The sequence below is a fragment of the Rhinolophus ferrumequinum genome, chromosome 11 (genome assembly GCF_004115265.2).
Source record: "Rhinolophus ferrumequinum isolate MPI-CBG mRhiFer1 chromosome 11, mRhiFer1_v1.p, whole genome shotgun sequence".
Lineage (NCBI taxonomy): Eukaryota > Metazoa > Chordata > Mammalia > Chiroptera > Rhinolophidae > Rhinolophus > Rhinolophus ferrumequinum.
This window is the reverse complement of record NC_046294.1, coordinates 10,244,497-10,271,830: the sequence shown is the minus strand read 5'-3', so window position 1 is coordinate 10,271,830 and position 27,334 is coordinate 10,244,497. Positions and strand designations below refer to the sequence as shown.

The following is a 27,334-nucleotide window of genomic DNA, read 5'->3' as shown; positions in this document are numbered from 1 at the left end:
TGAACAACTAGCTACAGATCAGAGGTTCCAAAAACCCTCTCTGTGGGTTCAATTAATTTGCTAAAGGACTCAGAGAAACATCTTATTTACTAGATTACCAGTTTATTATAAAAGGATATAACTGAATAAGTCAGATGAAAGATGCATAGGGCAAGGTATGAGGAAAGAGCTCAGAGATTCACCGTATGATCCAGCAATCCCACTTCTGGATATATATTCAAAGGAAATGAGATTGCTATCTTTAAGATATAGCTGCATTTTCCGTATTCGTTGCAGCCATTATTCACAACAGCCAAGACATGGAAGCAACCTAAGTGTCCATCAATGGATAATGGATAAAGAAAATGTGAATATATGCATTTAGCCTTAAACAAAAGAAAATCCTGCCATTCACAATAGCATGGTTGAACCTGGAGGACCTTATCCTAAGTAAAATAAGCCAGCCAGACAAAGACAAATACTGTATAGTCTCACTTATGTAGGAACCTAAAAACATCAAACTGATAAAAGCAAAGAGTAGAATGGTGGTTGCCAGGGGCTGGTTGTGGGTGGGGCAAATATGGAGATGTTGGTCAAAGGGTATGAAGTTTCAGTTAAGCAGAATGAGTAAATTCTGGAGATGCAACGTACAGCATGTTGACTATATTTAAGACTATAGTATATACTTGAAATTTCCTAAGAGAGTTGATCTTAAGTTTCCTCACCAAAAAATAAATAAATAAATAAATAAAAGATAATTATGTGAGGTGATGGATAAGAGTATGTGGCAATCATTTCAAAGTATATACATATATCAAAACATTATATTGTGCACTTTAAATACATATAATTTTTATTTGACTATTATACCTCAATAAAACTAAAAAAATGTATAAGAATTAAAACTTAAAAGAAAAAATTAATAAAAATGCAATGATCTTTTTCTCCTATCATGATGAAAATATTAAAAGAAGTTTCCTCAGAATGAACTTCCCTGGTTACTTTTTCTGATGTCACACATCCCACACCTTACCGCCGCCACCAGCCATCCTCTAGCCCATTAACTTGCTTTATCTTCCACATAGCTTCTAACAACATATAAAAATATTTTGATTGATTATTTATATGTTCAATTACGTCTGCCCTAAAAGTTTAACCTACATGCGAGGAAGGACATCATCTCTTATTCACCACTATAATCTCGAATATGCTTAAAACAATTCCTACCCATCATAAGCACTTTATAAATATGTGTTGAATAAAGTGATAATAAATAGATATACATACAAACAGATATACAGGTATATATGTGTGCTTACATATTCATTTATGTGTATAAATTAGAACTTTTAAGGCTAAGTATGTGCCAATTAGAATAGTGGTTCCTCTACCTCTATCATACCAAGTAATTGCCACAGGTGTATGACCCAGGTGATATTATCACTATTTTACTGAAGAGAAATATGAAGTACAGAAAGATTTTGTGGCACATTAATTGCCACACAGGCAGCAATTGAGAGAGAGATGGAATTTTTGAGATGAAATCCCAGGGTTGTCTGATTAAAAAGCCCAAATGCCTTACCACCATACTATATTTCCTGATATCAACACTTAGTCTCTTTCTACCACATTGCATCTGCATGAGAAGTAGGCAGTACATAAACTTAGTTTTTCTAATTTAATTTATTTTTGCTCTGTAATAAATCAAATGTATTTAATTAACATTTAGTAAATACCATGTATTGCACAATCACATGTATGGCACTGGATACACATTTGATTAGGATGTAATCCTGCCTTGTAGGAAAAGGAGTGAGTGAGAGAGAAGGAGAAGAAGGAAGACGAGGAAAAGGAGGAAGAGGATGAAGGGGAAAAGAGGAGGGAAGGGATGAAGGGGAAGAAGAAAGTGAAGAGAGATAAATAGAAAACATAAGTTGAATCTAATCCATGATACTTTTACTTTATGTGTACTTACTCTCAGATGATGATTTATGTACATAGAAGGACTGACTGTGCTATTCAAAGATAATTTCTATGGGAGAAGGAAAGCAGGGAAAGGAAAGCAAGGGAAAAGACATATATCTCAACTTTCTGAAGGTAAAAACACCCGCTCTCAGAAACTTAGGAAAAGAGTCAAACAAGTGGGAGGAATATTGGCTCGGGAAGCAGCATTACACAGTCTGCCCGGAGGCCTCATTTCAGCAACGTCTTTTTGCCTTTATTCTGGAAAACCTTATTTTCTACCTTAATGTTCTTATATAAAGTCCTGAAGATGGATGAAAAACTTTCAAGTCTTACTGACTCAATAAATTTATTTATTTAATTTCTGCTACAGTTGATAAAGAGCCAGTAGAATGAGTTGTTGGGGAAAATGAGAACATGATTCTGAAATGTATATATATATAAGAACTGGATTCTGGTGCTTTCTCAAGTGGAGTTCTTGCATTACTCTCAGGGTAGATTTTCAGGAACATTTTTCTCTTGATATGTTGGTGGCATCAAATCTTTTGAAAATGGTGCAGGAGATGCTGCTTCTGCCATGGCGGGATTTGATGGCAGAATAAACACAACCTGTGAAATCAGAATGTCATAGGTTAGTCAACCAAATAACCTCAAGTTTTCTCTTTCCTGTCTACACAATGTCATCACTATCAGAGTTGCTCCTTTCTTCTCTGAATTCAGTCTCAAGATCAATTTGCTGGCATTCTCAGGCGTTCTTTAGATCAGGCTAGATCTAGGAAAAACATGCAGTGATCACTCTTGGCATGAGATGGTGAGAACTATTGTTGTGGTCTTGCAAGTGGATTGATTTTACATGTGAAAGATGGTGCCCACGGTGTTATAGAAAAAAAAAAGCTCATCTTCCAAGCCAGTTTGTTCATGCTGATGGCAACAGCATACCCAAATCACTGATTTGCTTGCCATGACTAAAGCATTGCAAAAACCACACTGACCCAGACTGGCAGGGATCATCAGAAAATGAAGGAAAATGCTGGCCCTTCTTCTAAAAATCCAGTGTGATACGGAGTGTTCGTGGTGGTAGTGGAGGGTGGGGGCTGGATGGGAAAGCCAGGAAGAGGTAAAGACTTAGACACTAAATGCCCGAAAGCCATTGCTCTCTGGGATTTACACTCTCCAGCTTAGTAACTAATGGGAGTAATGGGAGCAACATTTCCCAGCTCTGAAACTACTTTAGGAGCAGAAGGGAACAAAGGTCTTGATGCTAGGATACGAATGGTACTAAGGAGTTTGCTTCCTTGTCCAAATGCTTCACTTAATGAAAATAAAATGCTTCAGTTAATTATAAAATGATTGCGAATTGCTGAGAAACTCTAGCTTCTAGGGTCTTATAATGCAAAAGTCCTCTAATAGAGTTACCATGGTTTGATCAACTTGTCTTCTGTGGAGGACTGTGGGAGTGGGGGAATGTGATGTAGCATGGGAGCCCCCAAAGAAAGTAAAGAGGCACAAAATGTTGGAGAAGAGCACCATAAAAATAATCTCATCAAACTATCATTATTTTATGATTTGGCTTGACTAATGAGCATGTCTTGGGGTTTTAGTATCCATTTTCTCACCCTGGAACCCTTAATTTTTGAAGATAGCTCTGTCTTTTTCTTCCTAGTTCCTCTTGGTCTTTTCTCTCTCCCCATTTCCCAATCCCATCTATGTGATATTCTTTCTGCTTAGCAGCCTGGAGGCTCTGCTGCAGTTCTCAGGGTAAGAGAGTGGACAGGTGTGCACACACTGAGAGAGAAGTTTGAAATCCTGGCTTTCTTCAGTAGCCCAGGGAAGGTTGCTAATGGATAATGAAGTAAAATATGGCATTCTCTGGGGTTCTGTCCATTGTGAAGTGTTCTCTGATTTGGATTAAGTGCGGGGGGACCTTTGAGGGAGTAAGGATGGAGAAAAATAGCTTTTCTTTATCTGCTGTGATAGGCAGAATTTTAAGATGACACCTGGTGACCCAGGCCCCTACATGATTCTTTCCCCTTGAGTATGAGTGGGATCTATGTATAGGATGGAATATCACTCCTGTGAGTAGGTTACTAAACAGTTGACTTTGAGTTTATCAAAAAAAGATATTATTCTGGATGAACTTGACCTAATCATGTGAACCCATTAAAGAGCTTCACAGCACCAGAGATTTTCACTCTCCTTCTGGCCTCAAAGTAGATGTCAGTTGTCATGAGTTCCACAGCTAAGAGGAAATGAATTCTGCCACATGAGCATGCAAGAGGGCCAGAGGCCTCAGCTGACACCGTAGACCCAGCCAACTCTTGGAATAAGACCCTGAGTAGAGGAACCAGCTAAGCTGTCCCCAAACTCTTGATCCATGGAAATTAGGAGATAATAAATATGTGCTGTTTTAGGCCTCTAAGTTTGTGTAATTTATTACACAGCAACAGAAAACTAACATAGACATCTTCAAAGGAAGCCCGATACTCACCCCACCAGGATTACAGCACAGAACTTTGCATCCAAAGGAAGACAGGGACACAGCAATGCAGAACTCCAGCATACTTAAAATGAGCACGATAATATCCATACCCTAGGAACAAATTCATATTAAGGAAATGTAAGGAATAGAGATGATAAGTTCAAAACATTGACCACTGGGCTGGCCCGGTGGCTCAAGCGGTTGGAGCTCCATGCTACTAAGTCCAAAGACTGCTGGTTCGATTCCCATATGGGCCAATGGGCTCTCAACCACAAGGTTGCCAGTTCAATTCCTGGAGTCCCGCAAGGGATGGTGGGCTCTGCCCCCTGCAACTAAGATTGAACACAGCACCTTGAGCTGAGCTGCCTCCCGGATGGCTCAGTTGGTTGGAGTGCGTCCTCTCAACCACAAGGATACCGGTTCAGCTCCCGCAAGGGATGGTGGGCTATGCCCCCTGCAACTAGCAACAGCAATTGGACCTGGAGATGAGCTGCGCCCTCCACAACTAAGATTGAAAGGACAACAACTTGACTCGGAAAAAAGTCCTGGAAGTACACTGTTCCCCAATAAAGTCCTGTTCCCCTTCCGCAATAAAAATCTTTAAAAAAAAAAAAACAAGAACATTGACCACTGATTACAGTGCCAAAACAGAATGAGCATTGCCTAGAGGTCAGGAAAACTGGCTCCTAATTTCAGCCATACCCTTGTCCAATCCATGGCCGGCTGAATGATACTTATCCTTTCACTTATAAAATAATCATTTTCCCCACCCTCTTCTTTACAGTCCTATTTTAGATAAAGAATGTGAAAATGCTTTGAAAGGGGAGAGGAATCATAGGGTCATTATCAACTTAGTTCTTTCAAACACTAGAGATTTCATGTAGTTGACACAATAATAGGATCTTATGTCTTAGTCATTGTAGGCAGAGTAATAATTATAGGCAGAAAAATAATAGACCAAAGAGGTCCACATCCTAATCTCCAGAGCCTGCGAATAAGTCAAGTTACGTGGCAAAGAAGAAGTAACTTTGCAGATGAAGTTTGCTTATTAGCTGACCTTGAGATAGAGGGATTATCCTGGATTATTGGTGGGCTCCACATAATTACAGCATTTTTATACATGAAAGCAGGAAGCAGAAGAGTCAAAGTCCAAGAAATATTTGACGATGTTGTACTCCTTTCTTTGAATAAAGAAGATGGATGACAAACCAAAGAAAGTAGGCCTCCTTTAGAAGCCAGTAAAGACAAGAAAATTAATTCTCCTTTATAACCTCCAAAAGGAAATACAGCTCTGCCAACACTTAGATTTTAATCCAGTGAGAACCATTCCAAACTTTTAACATCCAGAACTGTAAGATAATAGATTATATTGTTTTAAGTCTAAATGTGTCTAGGTTGCTACTAAATTTGTAGCAACCTGTTACAGCAGTAATAAGAAGCTAATGAAACAATAGATACAAAGTTAGTTTGAATCCATCTCCCCAGAATCGGCTTTAGGTCTAACTTTTAGCCAAAACATGGTCAGATTTGAGAAACATTGGATAGTACTCTCATGCCTAAAAAATTGAATTAGATGCCTAGGATTCTTTGATCTAAATATTCTCTTTTTCTCTCGATGGACAGTGACAGTGCCTCTGCTGTGGAAAAGCCAATAGGTTAAGAGCTCAGAAATGAGTGACACAGACTCAAGTGGACCTTGAGAATATTTGCATTCATGGTTTGTCTATTCATTTGTCTCTCCAACATATTCAGTAGCCACTATGTTTCAGGAATTGTTATAAGCACAGACGATGGAGCAGCAAACAAAACAATTCCCCTAAGCTCAAGAATCTTACATCTAACAAGGCAGAACAGAGTTGACAAACTTTCTATAGGGGCCAGGTAACATGTTTTAGGTTTTGCAGGACATAAGGTCTTTCTTACAAATACTCAACTCTGCTGTTGTAACACAAAAGCAGCCACAGACAATATATACAAAAATGGGCATGACTGTGTTAAAAAAAACAAAACAACTTTATTGACAAAAAACAGATACCAACACACACACACACACACACACACACACAATATTAGTTTGAACCATATGAAACTGTCTTTCTAGATTAAGTAGAGTGGATCATTGGCAATTTCATATAACTTTGCCTAATGATTTCAGGTAGTATGTGCTCTATCTTTCCTACAAAGGACTTACTTTTTTAAAAACTCTTTTAATGATTATATTCAAAAAACAATTCCTTGGGTCTTTGTCCAGCTCTAACTGCTTTCCACTATTTCCATCTTTTCCTCCTAAAAGGATTGGAGCTTCCTGAATATAGGGGCCAACCCTAGGACTGAACATAAAGTATGGGCTCACAGACCCACGGACTGACTGTGCAAGTGCCCAGGTAAGAACAGACGGGATGCTTCAGATCCCAGGGAGCCCTTATGGACATCCTCTGCTATAAGGAAGGCAGAAAAAATGTTCACACAATAGGAATTTGGGCAGGCTCTGGGGAGAAGGTGATGAAGATGAAGGCAGGGCTGTCTACATTATTTATAGGGCCTCTGATTTAAAAACGATTAAGTACCTCAAGATAGCAACAGCAGAATAATAAACCAAGTCCAGGGCTCTTCTAACTAAAAAGCCCTGTGTGACTGCACAAGTCCCATGCTCATGAAGCCAGCCCCATGAAGCTGGTAAATCCCACATTTGTCCTTGTCGTGGTGCCATTAAAGTCTATCAGTGGAGAGAATTTCATAAACTGAAAGTAAGATTCTTCTTCAGGATAACCACACAGAACAATATCAAATAGTAGAAGAATTAAGGCAGGAAGTTACTGAATCTCATCTTGCTTTTGCCAATTTTGAGTGATTGGCAGGAAAAAAATTTCTTACTATAAGAACTGCTGGAAATCTCAATCTGGTCAAGATGGAAGAGTAGGTAAATGCTGTGCTTACATCTTCTTACAACCACATCAAAATTACAACTAAACTACAGAACAACTATTATTGAGTATCACCTGCAGTCTAGCTGAACAGAAGTCCTATAATTAAGGATGTGCAGAAAAAGTCATATGGAGATTGGTAGGAGGGGCAGAATTGCAAAACAGGCTGGTCCCACACCCATGTGTGGCAGTTGAAAATCAGGATGGATATCTCAGCTGTGAAGGTCCTCCTTGAGGAGTGAGGGGTCCCAGCCCCACACCAGGCTCCCCAGCCCAGGGTTCCAGTGCTGGGAAGAGAAGTCCCCAGAACTTCTGGCTGTGAAAACCAACAGAGACTGAGGCTGAGTGAGACAGATGGCTGCTAGAGTCCCAGGCATTCCTTTTAATGTGCCCACATAAAAACTTATCCACTGACAGACTCACTTGCTCTGAGATCCATGCTGGGCAGCAGCTTGAAAGACACCAGGGACATAAGGGGAGTCACTGAATCGTTTGGTTACAGGGTGAGGACAGGAGTGGTAGCTTTCACTCAGACAGAAGTGCTGGTAGAAGCCATTGTTCCTTTCTTGAGCTCTACCCCCTCCAAGTGTGCAGATGCAGGTGGCCATCAGATCTGAGTCTCCATCAACCAAGCTAACAATGTTTGCTTTGCTCTGGTGATTCCCCGACACTCTGTCCCACAAAACTTGAGGGCTCACCCAAGCTATTTTCAGTGGCTTTTCCACACAAAAGGCCTGTTTTTCCTCTTGCTGTAGACTTTCCTAAAATCTCTCAAAGTTTCACAAAACCCAAACCAAGCACCATCTGGCTTCAGCATGTCCTGTACCTCTTGCTGAACAGCCCCAAGCTTGGCACTAGTGGCTAGTGGCAGCCAGCCTCAGTTCATCGATTAGACTATCAAGGAATCTCCAAATCCAGTGCAGGTGGCTGCCATCTGCAGATTGCTTTGTGGTTCAGGTGGCTTTGAGCAGGGCACAGGCTGTGGTTGAACTTGGCCTGTGGCGGGACACCTCCCAAGAGGCACTGGGGCTGGCATGCCCAGTGGCTTCTGACTATGCTGGAGCATCACCCGGCCACCTGCAAGGATGACACACCCAAAAGGCAGACTGGACATGTACCAGAGACCTGCTAATGTAAATCCTGCTCCATAAGGTCAGCCACTGCACAACAGCTCTTCCATTGTAGTCAGAGCCAGTCCTCATAACCAGTCAGCCTGAGGGCAAATCCCTCCCATCGATGTGCCAAAAGTAATCAAGGTTCAACTACAATAGGAAGGCACACACAACCCACATGAGATATATCTTAGCACCTGGCTCTGGTGACCAGGGAGATTGCATCACTGGGTCCCACAGGACACCTACTACTTAAGGCCACTCTACTAAGACTGGGAGACACAGCACTCCTACCTAACATATAGAAACAAGCACAGGGAGGCAGCCAAAATGAGGAGATGAAGAAACATCTTCCAAATGAAAGAACAAAACAAACTCCAGAAAAAGAACTAAACAAAATGGAGACAAACAGTCTACCAGATGCAGAATTTAAAACACTGGTTATAAGGATGCTCAATGATCTCAGGGAGAACTTCAACAAAGGGATAGGAAACATAAAAATGGAGATTAGAAAAACATAAGAAAGACTCAGTCAGAAATGAAGAATACAATAATTGAAATAAAGAATATATTAGAGGGAATTAACAGTAGTTTAGAAAAAGCCGAGGATCAAACCAGTGATTTAGAAGATAAAGTAGCAGAAAACATCCAATCAGAAGAGCAAAAAGAAAAAATAATCCAAAAAAATGAGGATAGTTTAAGGGGCCTCTGAGACAACATCAAGCATACCAACATTTGCATTATTGGGGTACCAGAAGGAGAAGAGAGAGTGCAAGAAATTGAAAACCTATTTGAAGAAATAATGATGGAAAAACTTCCCTAACTTGGCAAAGGAAATAGACATATAAGTCCCAGAAGTGCAGAGAGTCCCAAACAAGATGAACCCAAAGAGGCTCACACCAAGACACACCATAATTAAAATGCCAAAGGTTAAAGACAAAGAGAGACTCTTAAAAGCAGCAAGAGAAAAGCAGTTAGTTACCTACAAGGGAGCTCCCATAAGACTGTCAGCTGATTTCTCAACAGAAACATCAGGCCAGAAGGAATTGGCAGAAAATATTCAAAGTGATGAAAAGATAGGGCCTACAACCAAGATTACCCACCAAAACTATCATTTAGAATCCAGGGAGAGATAAACAGCTTCCCAGACAAGAAAATGCTAAAGGAGTTCATCACCACCAAACCAGCATTACAAGAAATGTTAAAGGGACTTCTTGAAGAAGAAGGAGGAAAAATTTTCTTACCTACAAAATCTTATATAAGTGGTAATTTGGAGAATAAAGCAACTGGAGAACATCTAAATGAGGGTAAGTGATGCGTGTAATAAAATATAGAATAGAAATTGAGAATTTGCCAGGAACTGGATGTTGAGGCCAAAAGTGCTTAATCTTGCAAGGACATCCAGAGATATTGGGAGGAATTGTGGATTATTCATCACTTGTTGGGTAATGTTAATGTTCAAGACGATTTACTTTATTATTAGAGAACCAGGTAACTCCATCAGGCTCCATTAGGAAGTCCTGGGGACATCTAGTGATTGGCATCTGGACTCCATTTTTAGAATGGATAGCAGTACCTACTTATCAGCATTCTGAAATTAAACAGGAAAAATTATGCAAAATGTTTAGCCCACTAATTATTAGAGGGTGGGTGTTCTATAACTATGAGCTTTCTTCCCACTTTCCCTCATTACATGTAGAGGAGGAACAAAGACAAACATGAGATGTAGGTGTGGCTCCTAAATAAAAGGTTGCCCTACTTCTCAATTACTTCTACCTTCCCAAGGTGATTCATCAGTTAGAGAATACTGGTTGTTACTTTGCCAGAGCTAGGGCTCCTGTGACTTGCTCCACAGTATCCCATGAAAAGCAGATGCACTCACCATAAAAACAGACTTGATCGTGGAACAATTACTCGAGGTGTCACGATAGCTACAGTAATAGTAATCCAATGAATAAATACTCAAGCCAATGGAAGTGAGTATGATCCCTGCTACAGCAAAGACAGAGCTGGTGATGTTCAATCCTAGGCTACCTCGGACCTAGAAAAGAATTAAAATCAATTAAACAATCCAACAATATCCTCAAATATGTCTCCATTAATCACTTTACATCCACCACTTCTTGCCCTACCCATCCCAGTCCATCGTCTCTATTTTGATTATTGCAATAGTCGCCTAACTTGTGACTTTCCCTACAGTAGTTTCAAATCTAAGCTCCTGCAAAACATGAATATGGTCCTATTGTTTCCAAAGCTCAAATCCTTCCTATGACTCCCATAGGCGCATGTGATCAACTCCAACCTCCCTAGCAGGACTTTCAATACCCTTTACACTTGGGCTGGGCAGTTCCGTCTGTGTCCATCTCCTACCATGCTATGCCAGACGTCTCAGGACTTTCGAAATGCTGCTTGCCTCTCATGCCTCCATGCCTTTTGCATATTCTCTCCCTTTGCTGGGTACTCCTTTTCCTACGGTCTCTTCTCACAAAGAAGTTATGGAGGCTTGTTATAAGAACTAAAGGACCTCAAGAAAGTATGAGAGGTTTCGTATGGCTGTTGCACGAGCTTGATCTGAATGGTTATCTCTGGAAGAGATGCCATGGAGACAGATTTGAGGTCAGAGATTTGGAAAAGCCATATTGATCATGCTCCAATTGGCTATTTATCCTTTGAGCAAAGAAAACTCAAATATGGTCTTTAGCCAGGAAAAACATCTGTTGAAACCTCAGCTTTTGCATTTTATTGACTTTGTAAAAGGTATACTGGCATGAAAGTTATGTTTCAAATTAGCTGCTTCTTATTAGCTTAGTGTGAATGTCTTTCATTGCAAACTGAATCAAAATCCTTTCTGTATACAGTTGGAATAGATATTTTAATCAATAAGTCATAAATATTATGCCACACCAACCCTTGCTGCCATTGTCATGAGTTGGATTTCAAGCCACCGGGTTTGTTTGACTGACCCCATTTGACAGTTCTGCTCAGAAATTCTGTATCTTCATTAAGATTCTCTCAGCAGCTACCATCCCAAACTATTCATTCTTATGTGAGTAATTCCATTATTAGCCAGTTTTTAAAATTATAATTTTGGAAGACCAACCCAACCAAGTAAAACTTACAGTCTCTCTTGATTTTTAAAAAACAAACAAAATCTGTTTTCTACTCTGGCAAAATATGTACTTGGTTAATCCTTTTTCTTTTGGAGCAACAACAAAAAAGAGCAAGGGGGAGAGAGAAAGAAAGTGAGAGAGAGAGAGAGAAAGAGAGAGAGAGAGAGAATACTACTCACCAGGCCTTTTGTAGTTCTAGTTCCTGCTGCAATTGACAAGGACCCTGAAATAATAAACTAGTAACACGAGGGAAAATGCAGGTCAAAAACTTTAAACAAATATTTGAAGTCATAACTTATTAAAACTTATCCTTAACTGTGATAGATACATTAAACAGACCAGCTATATTGGAGGAAGAACACAAAAAATTATAACTGTCCTCTTTTCCCAAAAACAGCAGGGAAATTTTACCAGATGAATTCACAGGAGAATTTATCAAGCCTTTTAAAAAATGTCGAACTGCTATAGTATTTAAACTGTTCAGGGGCACTGAAATATAAAGCATAAAATTTCCTAATATAAAGTAACTCTAATGTGGTACCAAAATTTAATAAGATGTTACAAAAGAAAAGAAACTAAAGATTATTTTCATTTAAAACAACTATTATAAGTTGTAAATAAAATAGTAGCAAAGGGAAAATTTGAATTCCATATCAGATGATGATTCGAATATATTATTTCATTTGACTCTATCAATTGGGTAATTATTTTCCATTTAGCTAACATGGCTGGAGTCAAGTCAACCAGACTCCCTGTTTTTTTGACTGTTTGAGTCTCTGGGTTTGCTTCCCAAATTTGATTTCAGAAGGATGATCCTTGTACTCCTGAATTAACCAACCCTGGAAATGACTAGCCACTGGGCTGCTTCTTGTGAAATAATCAATGCTTTCGACGGCTAATCCATTCTGGTTTGGATCTTTTGCTATGTGGTGCTGTAATATATCCTAACTGATACCCATTAAATATTGAATCTGTCTAGCTTCCTATCAGTTTGATATTATTCCCACTTAAATATGAGAAAATTGAGTCAAAAGAAGGTTAGATATCTTTCTCAAAGTTAGAGAACTACAGGATAAGGTTAGAATATGCTTCCAAAGCTCAGGGTATTAACAACTACATTGTGTTGTCTTCAAGTATATCAGAAGGTACTACTCACCATCACTGACCCCCAAACTGTGTACCCCGAATACATTAAAAAGGTATCTGTAAGTGGATGATGAACATATGGCACTGATACACATATCGTTATTAATCCCAAGCTGAAGTTCATTAGGGCGATCAGGACCTGCACAACCTAGAAATGATGAAGAAAGGAAAAGCTGATCATCTACCCCAAAAATGATGCCTAAGCTGCTCCCTTTCCAACCACTAAGTTACCCTCATTCTCCATCTTTGGAAATAGCCAGGAAGCCTTCTTGATTTCTCTTGTCACTTTTCTTTCATATAGAGAACTGTGGATATGTTAACTTACTAAAATGATCTCTCAGGATATCTATCTCAATTGCCCCAGTAATTTCAAGGTCAAACAGTATAGCAGGACCTACCTGGAGGCGCTTTACTGATACCTATGATGCTACTTCTACCCCAACTCTTATTCACCTTTGCACATACTCAGACAGCAGTGATCCAGAAATTAGGAAGCAATTATTCTAGCAAGGATAAGTAATCTGAATAAAGAAGAATATGTCCAGGGGAAGAAAAAGAGAATGACAATATGACATTTTCTTGGGGTCTGGGGTCTGAGGACCTAAATGAGTACAGGGGTCTAAAGTCAGAGGAATTAGAGTACAATTACCTTGTGGAATTAAAAAGGAACGAAATTGTTATGACTTTGTCCCGTTGGTTTAAAGATTGGGCTAGAGAAAAACCTCTATATTCAGTTGTTCTACCTGCACTAAACTGTCTTCCTTTAAACAGTCCGTTGCTTTTAGGCACACCCGCCTGAGACTCTAAACAGAAATGTACTGAGGTAGAAAAGTTTCATCCTTGGAGGAGGAAGCTAAGAAAATTCCCCAGAGAGAGACGGTAGGAATATGGGGCCAACAGTTTTCAGGAGGGGTCACCATCTAGTATACATATGGCCTTGTCTTTTGCTGCTCTTTCATGCTGGAGTTAAATATAGTTATCATGGATGACTCACACCCTAGAAATAGCTCTGAAGTCACTATATTTTTAATACAACTAAATTACAAGCATGATGTGATAGAATATTGTATCCTTTTTCAAGTGATAGAGCCTACACATCAAATACTGATGTCCTTAAAGCTGGCTAATGTATTCTGAGGCTAATGGGACAGAGTATTTGACGTTAGGTCTGATCAGTTGTGAGTTTACAACATGATTGGTCTTCCGGATCTGCAACTGACTTACCCCAAGGACTTTGGGTTCTCCCTTCAAGAACTTCTCTATCATCCCTTTCCACATATATGACTGTATAGCAGCAGGCTGCCCCAGCTGGTACACACCAGGGCCAGCCTCTTTTGTGGTCTGTGAATCTTGCATAGTTGTCATGGCAGCAGGAAATGTGCTACAATAAGAAATGTAATTTAGGGTGAGATCCTGGAAATGACAGAATAAACTCTGATCAACATTCACTTCCTCTATTATAAGAGCTACTAGAACATCTTCACAAAATATAAGTATTGCATAGACCAACCATGTAACACACACACACACACACACACACACAGAGAGAGAGAGAGAGAGAGAGAGAGAGAGAGAGAGAGAGAGAGAGGCGCAGGGGAGACAGAGACAGAGAGATAGAGAGATGGAAAGAGGGAGAGACACATGACATCAAGACGCTAGAAAGTATTGAAGAGAGGGAAATATGGATAGAATTGAGGTGAATATACTGGGCCCCTCCAATTAGGAAAATGGTTTCAAGTTCATACATCAAGTCTGCACTCAGATTTTATCTCTATCCTTATTATGGCATATTCCCTTCATTACATCCATTTCCCCTTTGAAGGATAACTTTTATAATGGTAATAAACAGAATCATCTGCATTCCAATTTAATATAAAGTATTTTGTAGTCCTCCTTTTCTAATCAGAGCACAATTACATTATCAGAGCTAGAAACCTCCCTCAAATTCATCTTCACTAAATACAATTTATATAATCTTGGATTTTACCCTATAAACTCTGGATTTGGGGGATGGAATTTATGTTTCTGAGCCATATCCCTGGCATTAATAATTGAAGTCTCTTGTCCCATTAAAATGCTTTAAACCTTGACTTGCCAGTGCATCACAAGAATAGATGACATTATATTTCTGAGACTCAAAGCACATACATAATACTCCTATGGCCATTTTATCTCTTGGATATATAATAGTAACCCCAATCAGGTCATGTGGAGATAGGTTTAAGCCACATGAATGTTTATCTATTCATTTGAATCCATATTCAGATGTCGCATGGCTCACATACATAAATTTTGAGGGAAGTGAAACTTGTTAAGAGCCTACTACCACAATCTGATACCATTTATGCTTCACTAAGGCTCCATAAAAGCTTCAAGTTTGGAGATGTGTGCCCTTTTATTAGTAGCACAAGGTAAAAGAATGTTTTAGTCACACAAATTTTCTATGTGCTGAAAAAGAATTTAGATTTCTCTGGAAAGGATTATTAACCCATATTATCAGTTATCTAGCAATAAAACTGATGGAAATCAGAAAAACAAATGAGTAAATTTCAGAGATAGAGGGAAAAAAGTACAAATGAAAATAAAAGTTCAATCATTTAAAACATTATTTTAATTTTAGTAACATACATTCAAAGTTCTGGAAAGCAGGAAAACAAAAAGCGCAAAATAGCAAATTATAAAGTAAGGAAAGTAAACATTTTTTAAATATGAAGGCAGAAAATATAATCAATAATTCATATGGAATACATAATGTGAGGTGGATTAAAATAATTAAGATCAGGAAGTAAATAAGTGGCTGCAATGAAAAGTTAATGTTTTTTCTTCTGTTCTAGAAAATTTCCAAAAGCAATATGAAGAAAGAAAATTGGAATTCCATTTTGAAACTGGAAAACAACGAAAATTCCCATAACTCAGGTGAAATGATTGTCAAAGCAACAAAGAATGCATGAAGATGAATTTGGGGGAAATGTAGAGGAAGTATCAAAGAAATAGGACACCATAGCCACAGATTTCAGGGTACAGTTATCAAAGATAAGAGGCTTGATGAGGTATAAAACATATATTACTGTTTATAGTCATGAGAATGAATGCACCAGTTGATAGCTGTAGCTTCCTTGGACAAGTATAATTCTGAGAAATAAAAGAGAAATCACTTGGGATGTCTGGTTAGCTCAATTAGTTAGAGCATGGTGCTAATAAAACCAGAGTTGCCGATTTGATCCCCATATGGGGCACTCTGAGTTTTGTCCTCTTATAAAAAAAGAGAGGGAGAGAGAGAGAGAGAGAGAGAGAGAGAGAGAGAGAGAGAGAGAGAGAGAGAGAGAGAGAGAGAGAGAGAAATCACAACAAAAAGCCACTTTTGTAGAAAGTGACCTGTCTCTGAGTAAGTCTAACATTGGGGTCCACAAAGAAAAAAGCAAGCATTCTTGAGTCGTCAAGAAATCCCATAGATTAGAATCATCTGAATATATCATCACAATCAAAGACCTTGAAATTCACAAAAAACAAGATTTAGTTATGAGAAACACCAAGTGCTTCAGATTTTAGAATAATCAAATGCAGAGTGTATAATAAATATGAGTGAAATATTCAAATAAAAATGAAATTACAAAAATGAGCACAGATAAAGTGCAAAAAGTGACATGACAAATTTCAAATGTGATAAAAGGTAACATTGACATTTTAAAAAACTTGGCCAATGTGTTAAATAGCAAGGAACAATTGAAAAGAGAATTAGTTAACTGGAAGATAAATCTAAAGAAATCACCCAGAAGATATATAGGGAAACAAAGTAGTCATAATAGAAGAGAGGTTAAAAAATTAGAAGTAAAGGATTAAAAGTTCAAGAATATGTATAATTAGAGTACTAGAAAGAGAGAGGACAACAACGGAGAATAAGGAAAAATTAACATTTGGAATGGTAATAACTGTATATTTTCCTTAACTAATGAAATACGCAAACCCACAGACACAGGTCACAAACCATACACCAAACAGTATATTTTAAAAATCTATATGCAAACACATTATAGTGAATTTACAAGATAGCGAAGACCAAAGATGACCTTAAAAGGAGTAAAAAAAAAAAAAAGTCAAATCATGTACAATGTAATGGCAATTAGACTGATACAAATGTAAACCAGATAATCACAGAAACGTATTTTTCAAAGGCCTGAGAGAAAATAACTATAAGACCTAGAATTTGTTATGTCTAAAACTATGGTTCCAGATCAAGGGTAAAACAAAAACATTTTCAGATAACTAAACACCTGACAGAGTTTACCAGTACAGACATTCATTAAATAGAACTTCTAAATCATGTGCTTTAAAACTAAGGAATATGAAATCCAGCAGGTTGTTTCATAATACTAGAAGGACTGGTGAGTAAATAGATGGCAAACATGCATGTACACATATTGTTTGTACAAAATAAAAATAACAACATCTAATTTATTAGGTTAAACATAAGGACAAAATATAAAACACTGAACGACAAAAAAAGGAACGTTTGGGATTGGGCTGATGAGAATTGGTCTTCTCATCCTTGTGCTATTTGGGATATGGGTGAAGATAGTAACTCTAAATTTCAAATAAGAATGAAAAAAAAATCAAGGGTTACCAATTAAGATAAGAAGTGCGTTATGGAATTTTTCAGTGAAGAGAGAAAAATGTTATGAGAAAACAAATGAATGATAAAAAATAAATGTAATCTATCAACTGAAAAGGCAAGAAAGGAGACAAAATAAACAGAAAAACAAATGAGGTAAACAGACAGTAGAAACATGGTAAATGAAAAAGCACCTCCAGAATTGCTGAATGAGTACATCCGAGAACCCACTTCTCTTTAAATGCAATGAAAACACTGGAAAATTTGTCAAAGTCAACATTTTCAGAACTCTAGACATTAACCAAGATCTTGCAACAATCTGAGGAGCATTTATTCAAATGGCTGAATCTCAAACATAAGCATATTGAGTTTCATCATCATTTTTGTGTGTGTGGTAAAATATCTACAACAATTTGACATTTTAACCATTTTTAAGTGTATAGTTTTATAGCTCTAAGTACAATTGTGCAACAATTACCACCATCCATCTTCAACACTTTTTCAACTTCCTCAGCTGAAACTCTGTACCCAGTGAACCCTAGCTTCCCATTTCCACTTCTCCCTAGATCCTGGCAACCACCATTCTACTTTCTATCTCAATCTAACTACTCTAGGAACCTAATATAAGTGGAATCATACAGTATTTGTTCTTTTGTGACTGGCTTATTTCACTTAACAAAATGTCTTCAAATTTCACTCATGTTGTAGTCATGTGTCAAAATTTCTTTTCTTTTTAAGGCTGAATAATATTCTATTGTATGTATAGACTACATTTTGTTTATGCAGTCATTTGTCAGTGAACACTTAGGTTGCATCCACATTTTGGCTAATGTGAATAACATTGCTGTGTATGTGGCTACACAATATCTGGTCAAGTTCTTACTTTCCCTTTTTTAGGGTTTATATCCAGAAATGGAATTGCTGGATCATATTCCCATATGGTAATTCTAAGATTAATTTTTTGAGAAGTCACTATACTGTTTTTCACAGTGGCTGCACATTTTCCATTCTCACCAGCAGTGCACAAGTGTTCTAATTTGTCCACATCCTCGCCAAACTTCTTATTGCACGTTTTTTTGTTGCTGATGATAACCATCCTAATAGGTACGAAGTAGTATCTCACTGGGGGTTTGATTTGCAGTTCCCGAATGACTAGTGATGTTGAGCATCTTTTCATGTGATTATTAGCCATTTGCATATGTCTTCTTTGGAGAAATGTTTAGTTGAAATACTTTTGCCATTTTTAAATCAGATTTTTTTGCTTTTGTTTTTAGTTCTTTATATAGTGTGGGTATCAATCCCTTATCAGATATATGATTTGCAAATATTTTCTCCATTGCCTTTTTGCTCTGTAGGTAGTATCTTTTTATGCACAAAAGTTTTTAATTTTGACGAAGTCCACTTATCTATCTTTTTTGGGTGTGATATTGACTACGTGTGTTTTTTTTAATATGTGGTCTCTATTATATTAATCTATTCCTTCTATTCCTAGTTTTCTGCATGTTTTTATCATGAAAAGATGTTGAATTCGGGCAAACACTTTTCTGGCATCAACTGATACGATCATGAGCTATTGTTTATGTCATTCTGTTAATGTGGTGTTTTACATTGATCCATTTGAATGTGTTGGGCTATTCTTGCAGTCTAGGTATAAGTGTCACTTGGTCATGGTATAGAATCCTTTTAATATGCTGTTGAATTTGGTTTGTTAGAGTTTTGTTGAGGATATTTGCATCGATTATCATAGGAAACAGTGGTCTGTAGTTTTCTTTTCTTGTAATGTTTTTATCCAGCTATGGTATCAGGATAATGCTGACCTTAGAGAATAACATAGGAGGTATTCCCTCTACTTTAATTTTTTGGAAGAGTTTGATAAAGATCGGTGTTAATTCTTCTGTCAATGCTTAGTAGATTTCACTGTGAGCTATCTGGTCCTTGGCTTTCCTTGGTTGGGAGGTTTTTAATTATTCATTTAATCTATACTAGTTATCTGTCTCTTCAGATTTTCCATTTCTTTGTGATTCAGTCTAGATAGTTCGTGTGTTTCTAGAAATTTGTCCTTTTCATTTAGGTTACCCAAGTTTTTTAGACTACAATTGTCCACAGTACTCTCACATAATCCTTCTAGTATTTCTGTAAAATTGGCCAATTCATTGTATAAGGCTAGCATTACCTTGATACCAAAATCAGGAAGAGACATCATAAAAAAGAAAACTACAGATAAATATACCTTATGAATAGAGACACAAATATACTCAACAAAATACCAGCAAATAGAATCCAGCAATGTATAAAAAGGATTATACACCAAATCAGGTTAGTCTCAAGAATACAAGGTTTTTCACGATTCAAAAATCAAACATTTTAATATAGCACATTAATATAACAAAAGATGAAAATCACATGAACACCTCAATAAATGCAGAAAAAGAATTTGACAAAATCCAACAACTTTTCATAATTAAAACACTCAACAAACTAGGAATAGAAGGAAACGTCCTCAAACTCATCAAAAGCAGCCGTGAAAAACCCACAGTTAACATCATAATTAATGGTAAAACACCGAATCTTTCCCCTTCAGGTCAGGACAAGACAGGATGTTCACTCTAATCATTTCCATTCTACTTTGCATTGTAGGTTCTAGCCAGAGCACGTGGGAAACAAAAGGAGATAAAAGACATCTAGGTTGGAAAACACAAAGTAAACTATCTTAATTCACAGATGACATGATGTTGTATATAAAAAATTCTAAGGAATCGCCTCTCCCGCCAAAACACTATTAGAACTAATATGCAAGTTCAACAAGTTTGCAGAATACAAATAATATATGATAAAAATCAATTGTATTTCTATACACTAGAAATAATCTGCATATGAAATTAAGAAAATAATTCCATTATAACAGTATCAAGAAGAATAGAGTTCTTGTGATTAGATTTAACAAAACTGCAAGACTTGTAAAAACATTGTTGAAATAAATTAAAGAAAAACTAAATAAGTGGAAAGACAACCCATGTTCAGGGATTGGAAGATTTAATATTGTTAAGATGGCAGTATTCACCACGTTGATCTATAGACCCAACACAATCCCTATCAAAATTCCAACTACCATCTCCCAGAAATTCACAAGCTTGTTCTAAAAGTTATGTGGAAATATAAGGAATCCAGAATGTTCAAAACAATCTTAGAAAAAACAAAAACAATTCGGAGCACACACATTTCCCAATTTCAAAACTTATTCCACAGCTTCATTTTCAGGACAGTTTGGTACTGGCATAAGAACAGACATATGGAAAAATGAGAGTCCAGAAATAAACCTTTACATTCATGATTAGTTGGTTTTTGACAAAGATGCCAACACTACTAATGGGAAAAGAATAGTCTTTCAGTAAATGGTATTGAAAAAACTACATATGCACAGGCAAAGAATGAAGTTAGACCCTTCTTCATACCAAACAAACAAACAAAAAACTTAAAATGGATCAAAGATCTAAATATAAGAGCTAAAAATATAAAACTATTAGAAGACAACATAGGAGTTAGTCTTCATAATCTTGAGTTAGGCAATGGTTTCTTGGCTGTAAAAACGAAAGCTCAAACAACTACAGAGAAAGAGATAAATCAGATTTCATCAAAATCAGAAACTTTCCTACTTCAAAGGACACCATGAAGAAAGTGAAAAGACATCACACAAAATGGGAGAAGATATTTGCAGATGCTATATATCTGAGATGAGACTTGTATCCAGAATATAATAAAGATCTCTTATAAAAAGAAAAATAACCAAATTTAAGAAGGGGCAAAGAATTTGAATAAGCATTTCTCCAAAGAAAATATGCAAATGGCACATGAAAAAAATGCTCAACATTTTTTCATTAAAGAGATGTAAATCATGTTGTATGTTCACCACTCAGAGTCAGTTCTCCTTCCATCACCACATAGTGGATCCCTTTTACCCTCATCAACGCACAATGTGATATATAGATGATGTAATACAGAATTGTACACTTGAAACCTATGTAACTTTACTAACAATTGTCACTCCAGTAATTTTAATTAAAAAAAAAAAGAAATGTAAATCAAAACCTGTGGGGACAGAATCCCAGAGAGCAGTTTCTAGGCTCTCGCCCTCACATGGAAAGGTGCTGGCTCGGTTATTAGATGGCCATCAGCTGTTACCAGTTAGCCATTAGCCATAATATAACTGCCCTGGCTATGCTGGCAAGGGGGTTTTTGTTGGTTGGTTGGCAGAGAAGCGGGTGGTGGAGTGCAGTTAGCAAGTAGATTATGTTGCCGATCACGTGGATCCTACTTCCTGTGTCTTGCCCAGCCTCCAGAGAGACTGGGGTGCAGGAAGACTCCTCATTGGGGTACTGGAGGCTGTTTGCTTTTGTGTCACGACCAGCCACCATTGAGAATATAGTGGTATGAACCCCCTATCTATGGCTCCATTGGTGTTCCTTTTTGGCCTCACCATATCCTGTGTTCTGGTGCGGGAGTGGGAGCTGAGACCCTGCATTACAAAACCACAATGAGAAACCACTTCATACCTACTAGGAAGGAAAAAATACAGGCAGACAGTGACAAATGGTGGTGTGGATATGGAGAAATGAACCCTCAGACACTGGTGTTAAGATAGTAAACTGTTGCAGTCACTTTGGGAAACAGTTTTACAGTCCTCAAATATGCTAAAGATAGACTTACCATATGACCCAATAATTCCACTCTCAAGAGAATTGAAAAATATGTCTACACCAAAACTTGTACATTTTCTTAGCAGCATTTCCCATAATAGCCAAAGATGGAAACAAACCAATGTCCATCAACTGATGAATAGATAAACGTGCAAACGAAATCTTTCTTCCATTCACCAGATGAGTATAATGGATCCTCTTAAGCAGAGGGCCTCGGGAATTATGATACCTGGATTCAAATTCCAGCTGTGCACCCTTTACTCATGTTATTTAATTATGTGTTTCTCTACCTTTATAATGCTACCTCTTGTGGAAATTTAATGATGAGGTAATACATTTAAACCAGGGCATTTCGATACCAAGTACATATTATTATTGTTGTTACCACTGTTACCCATTTTTTGGCTTTAATATAAAACACAAACTTTTTCTAATACTCCCTGCCATTCAAAGACATGCTAGAGAGAGTCCTTATCCCTGGCATCTCATGCTCCAACTTGTTCCTGTCTTGAGGGAGTTGGACAGACAGGAAAGAGGGGCTAATATGATTCCTTAGAAGGGGTTATTCATTGCGCCATGTGGTCAGTGGGTGTGTCTTCCTCTCTTTTGCAGTTTGTCTCAAAGGTTGATCAGAAAAGTCAGGGTTGTCCACTATTTTCTATTTGCATGGAATAAGCTACATGTAAGACTACAAAGAGGCAGGCCAGGAGGCTCTCCTCTTTATCTTTCAGTCTGTTCTGATGATAACTGGGCTTGTGAGGTAGGCTCCATCTTAATGTTGCTGAGTGTGTGTATTCAGGCTTTACTGTATATTTGAGTACCCCCTGAGCAGAACCAAAGATCTCAACTTAGAGCAAAGAGATAGAATAAAATAGGTAGCTTTCTTTTTGGCCTTCGATCTAACTCACACTCTAATTCCTGGGAGACCTGCCCCTCTGAGCTTAATTTAAAGTTATAATAAAGCCCTTAATTTGATCTTCCTTAGCAAGCAACTTGTATTAGAGGGAAAGGGAGAATTCTCACTTCAAGTATTAGAAGACCTAAACAGAAGATACCCAGTGTTCCTCAACATTTCTTTTTCAAAACATTAATGGGATGCAATGGAAAGTACGGAGAGGAGGTTATTTGAGAGCCTACAATTTAGTTAGTCCCTGAGATAGAGTGGCAGAAGCTAAAGGTAACAAGAACCATCAGATGGCTGTGGAACTCTGAGTGTTTTTCTTAGTGGAAGGCCTAACAATTAGCTCAGTTGCCCATGTTACAAAAATCCTGGTAGTTGGTTATTGATGCCTTCTCGTATCTTCCTTCTATGTCCAATCAATCATGTTCTTCTGATCCTACACAACGACTTTTCAACTCTGGATACTTTTCCTACCTCCCAGTTATCATGCTATTTTTATTTGGACTATTGTCATAGCTTCTTAATGTTCTGTGTCCACTTGTGACCCTGTATGTCCTGTTCATTCCCTACTTTGTAGCCAGAGTGATCATATTAAAATGCAAACAGTTCTGTCAACTTCCTCTTTAAAATCCTTCCTTGGAATTCCAGAACGCTTACGATCAAGTTAGAATCATGCATGTCATTGATAGGAGGAACTCTGCTACGTCAGCCCACATCTATTTTCCAGAACTTACCTTGAATCTCTACGTTTTTTCTTTTTGAAGCCACAAATACATTTGACTTATTTCAACATTTCCAAAGCAGCCATTTCATTCCTATGCAGGGGCATTTGCACATGTTGAATTTAGTACCAAGAAAGTGCTGCCCCTCCCACAGCCACCCTGTAACAACACTCAACCTCCTTAGGATTTGATTTTGTCCCACACTGACAGTATTGCACGATCTCTGTTTCCTCTCAGACACAACTCTCCTCCTCCCCCATCCACCACACATGGTTACTCAACCTGTGATGGTAAGGAAGGGTTTAAGAAATCTCACGTATTTCTCTCCTTCATCATAGAGACAAGAAGTGTTGCAAAAGTAACTACCGATGATTCTTCTTAGTCCAACTGCATGAGTACTTTGGTTTACTTCTCTTTAATGCAAAGAAACCTTTACATTGATCTCTCAGACATACCTTCAGACTGAGGATTTAGGAAATACAGGTCCTATCTTACCAGACATCCCTGGTGGTTCTTTCTCTATATTTAGTAAGACAGTGAGCTTCCCCAGAGCAGACACTGTATTAAAATAACACTTTCAAATGACTCTTATGGTCTTTCCATAGTTCTCTGGTCACATGTGTCAGGTTCTGGTCACTAAGGGCTGATGCTCTGTCTTTCTAAAGAACTCTGGCTATAAAGTCATATAACTGCCTCCTACCTTCATACCTCAGAAATCCATGTGTTGTTAATTACCTAGGAGAGGTATATTCCCCCAGGACAAAAATTTGTGTTTACTCTCTAGTGCTCAACTTTTCTATATTCAAAGATCCAGGAAACCAAAACAATAGAAAATATTGGATAGATATGAGGAAGAGTTCGCGTGTGACACACATTGGGCTATCAGCAACTACACTGTCTTTGTTGTTGCCATTCCTGCTGTCGATGTGGAAGAACCTAGAAAACTGCCCCCTCTCCCTCTACAGGTTCCAGAGTCCTTGTGGATCAGCAACACCACCAATCTTTTGTGTCCTTATTTTTACATCACTATCCACCTCGTGGGTCACAATTGCCAAGGAGGGAACATGAGGAGGGAGCATGAGGAGAATGGCCTGAAGGGATGCCTTCTCTTTTTTTTTTTTTTATCAAACTTTTAAAATGAAATAGTGGTCCAAAAGGAGGCCTGAACCTGCATGGTTTGTTGGAGGATGATGATGGTAACGTAGAAATGGTGACCTGGACAGGATTCGAGGAACCTGGGTTCTACTCCTAGCTCTTATACTAACTATTGTGACTCTGGGTAAGTTATCCCCCTTTTCTGGGTTTCATTTACCTCATCTGAGGAAAGAATGCATTGGGCACAGTTGTCTTCAAGTTTCTTTCTGACCTCAGGAATGTTAAGAAGCTACAGCGTCTCTCTCATCAGTAGACTTCCTCAAGAGCAGCGTCAGTTTATTTCTTGGGTGTCACATGAATGGTGTCAAAGAGAGCTGGAGAACTAGGTCAGGCCACAGTCTATCTCGGGGCCTGCATGAGACTGGGGGTGCTGCCTCTGCCCTACAACATCTCCACCAAATTCTACATGTGGCAGATCTTTCCTTAAATGTTGAATTGTAAAAATAACATGTCAGAGACAGAGAATAAAGACCATGAAAGAAGGGGCATCAAGAGTACATGCGATAACTTATGACCCAGAAATTCTACTCTTAGGTATCTATCCAGAGAAATCCAAAACTCTAATTAAAGAAAAATATGCACCCCTATGTTGATTGCAACACTATTCACAATAGCCAAGACATGGAAACAACCGAAATGCCCATCAGTAGACGACTGGATTAAGAAACTGTGGTACATTTATACAATTACTCGGCCATAAAGAAGAATGAAATCTTACCATTTTCAATGATATGGATGGACCTAGAGAACATTATGCTAAGTGAAATAAGTCAGATGGAGAAAGATAAATACCGTATGATTTCACTTATATGTGGAATCTGAAGAACAGAATAAATGAGCAAACTAATCAGAAACAGTCTCAGAGACACAGAGAAAAAACCGAGGGTTGCTGGATGGGAGGGGGGTGGGAATGAGGGAGAAGGTGATGGGATTAGAAGCACAAATTGGTAACCGTGATATTGCAATGGGGATACGAAAGGCAGTTTGGGAAATATAATCAATAATGTTGTAAAGACTTTGTAGGGTGTCAGATGGGCACTTGTCTTATTAGGGAGACCACTTCAGGGACAGTGTAGATGCCCGATCACTGCGCTGTACACCTGAAGCTGAAGCTGCATAATACTGTACGTCAACTATAATTTAATATATATATATAGTCATGGGATATGGAGTACAGCATAGGGGATAGAGTCAATGGAATTGTAATAGATACATATGATGTCAGAGAGGCAACCGATTGGGGGAGAAGGGTACCACTTTGTGAGGGGTGTAAATGTCTAACTATTACATTGTTTTGTACACCTGAAACTAATAAAAAAGAAAATAGTGTCCATGCAATAATTAGTCAAACTGTGAAATATTGCTCTCAGTTTTCTCACAGCCTGCGGATTTCAAGAACAAGAGTAACTACACAGCCTTATCCAGCATCCAACATGAGTCTTTAGGAACCTGTCCACACTCCCATCCTCTGCAGCAAAGATCGTGCCCCCAAACCAACATTTAAAGGTGCACTCAAGGGGGGGGCGCTAGAAGAGGGTAAAGGTGATCTAATATGTGGTGATGGAAAGAGAACTGACTCTGGGAGGTGAACACACAATGTGAGATATAGATAAAGTATTACAGAATTGTACACCTGAAATCTATGTAACTTTACTAACAATTGTCACCCCAATAAACTTTAATTTTAAAAAAAGAAAAACAAAAAATAAAATAAAATAAAGGTGCACTTAACCCATCCCAGCCCAGAATACCAGCTTGTGCCATGGGGGTCGGGGGCGGGGAGGGTGACCTCATCTGTTCTCATTCCACTCCCGGGGATCCTAAAACCAGTGGACGAGAAAACCAAAACCATCAGCCCAAAGCCTAGAAAGTCATGACCCTGGACCTACCTTTCTTCAAGCCTGCAATGTCTCCTGTGTGTCAGAGTGCCAGAGACTCTGGGCAAGCGCCTTCAGTCCAGACACAACCACTTGCCCCCACTCCACACCTCACTCAGTTTAAATCTGCATTCTTCTAGCAGTTTTTCTAAATCACAAAGGCTCTCTGAGTATTTGTGAGACGTACAACTAGTTCCTTTTTTTATGTCGGAAGCACTAATTTTGTGTCCCTGATGTGGGTGTGGATGTCTATTGTGAAATGCAGTGAACAAGCAGTGACTGCCACATACAGTCTTTTTTTTTTTTTAACATTTTTTTATTAGTTTCAGGTGCACAAAACAATGTAATAGTTAGACATTTATCATTTATATCCCTCACACAGTGACAACCTCCTCCCCCATCCACTACCCCTCTGACATCGCACACAGTGTTGATAGGAAAATACCAGCGGTTACCACTGTGTATATCAGTGGGCACCAGCGATTGAGGATTTGCTACAGGTCTGACTCCGCTCAAAGGTTTTTATCTACGCAAACAAATTGAATGGCATTTAAAACTCATTTGAAAAGCTCCTTTTCACATTTTCACACGTTGCCCTGTCTTCCTAGAAAACTGTGTGTTACCATTCTACACAATGTAAATATATTATTGACATGAAATTTCA

At 38.2% G+C, this 27,334-nt stretch overlaps 1 protein-coding gene across 2 annotated transcripts; it reads right to left on the bottom strand.

The window, feature by feature from the left end:
• Positions 1-1,691: 1,691 nt before the first annotated feature.
• On the bottom strand, positions 1,692-26,871 carry LOC117029857 (membrane-spanning 4-domains subfamily A member 4A). Of its 2 annotated transcripts, XM_033119108.1 has the most exons (8): positions 26,683-26,871; positions 23,651-23,731; positions 13,937-14,093; positions 12,723-12,860; positions 11,746-11,802; positions 10,339-10,497; positions 4,430-4,531; positions 1,692-2,550 (listed from the first exon to the last, which is right to left on the bottom strand). In XM_033119108.1, exons 3-8 carry the CDS (start codon positions 14,075-14,077, stop codon positions 2,431-2,433), a joined length of 717 nt encoding a protein of 238 aa, XP_032974999.1. In that variant the 5' UTR covers positions 14,078-14,093; positions 23,651-23,731; positions 26,683-26,871; the 3' UTR covers positions 1,692-2,430. The 2 variants fall into 2 exon arrangements, with proteins under 2 accessions (XP_032974999.1, XP_032974998.1); XM_033119107.1 differs by lacking the exon at positions 23,651-23,731 and having other exon boundaries at positions 1,697-2,550.
• Between the last annotated feature and the right edge of the window lie 463 nt (positions 26,872-27,334).

Bases quoted from the DNA above. Each gene is read 5' to 3' on its own strand.
- LOC117029857 (XM_033119108.1), bottom strand. From the start codon at position 14,077: ATGACAACTATGCAAGATTCACAGACCACAAAAGAGGCTGGCCCTGGT. The intron at 10,498-11,745 runs GTGAGTAGTATT...ATTCTTTTCTAG, and splicing joins CTAGAACTACAAAAGGCCTG to GTCCGAGGTAGCCTAGGATT. The intron at 2,551-4,429 runs GTGAGTATCGGG...CTGATTTCACAG, and splicing joins TGTGCTGTAATCCTGGTGGG to GTTGTGTTTATTCTGCCATC.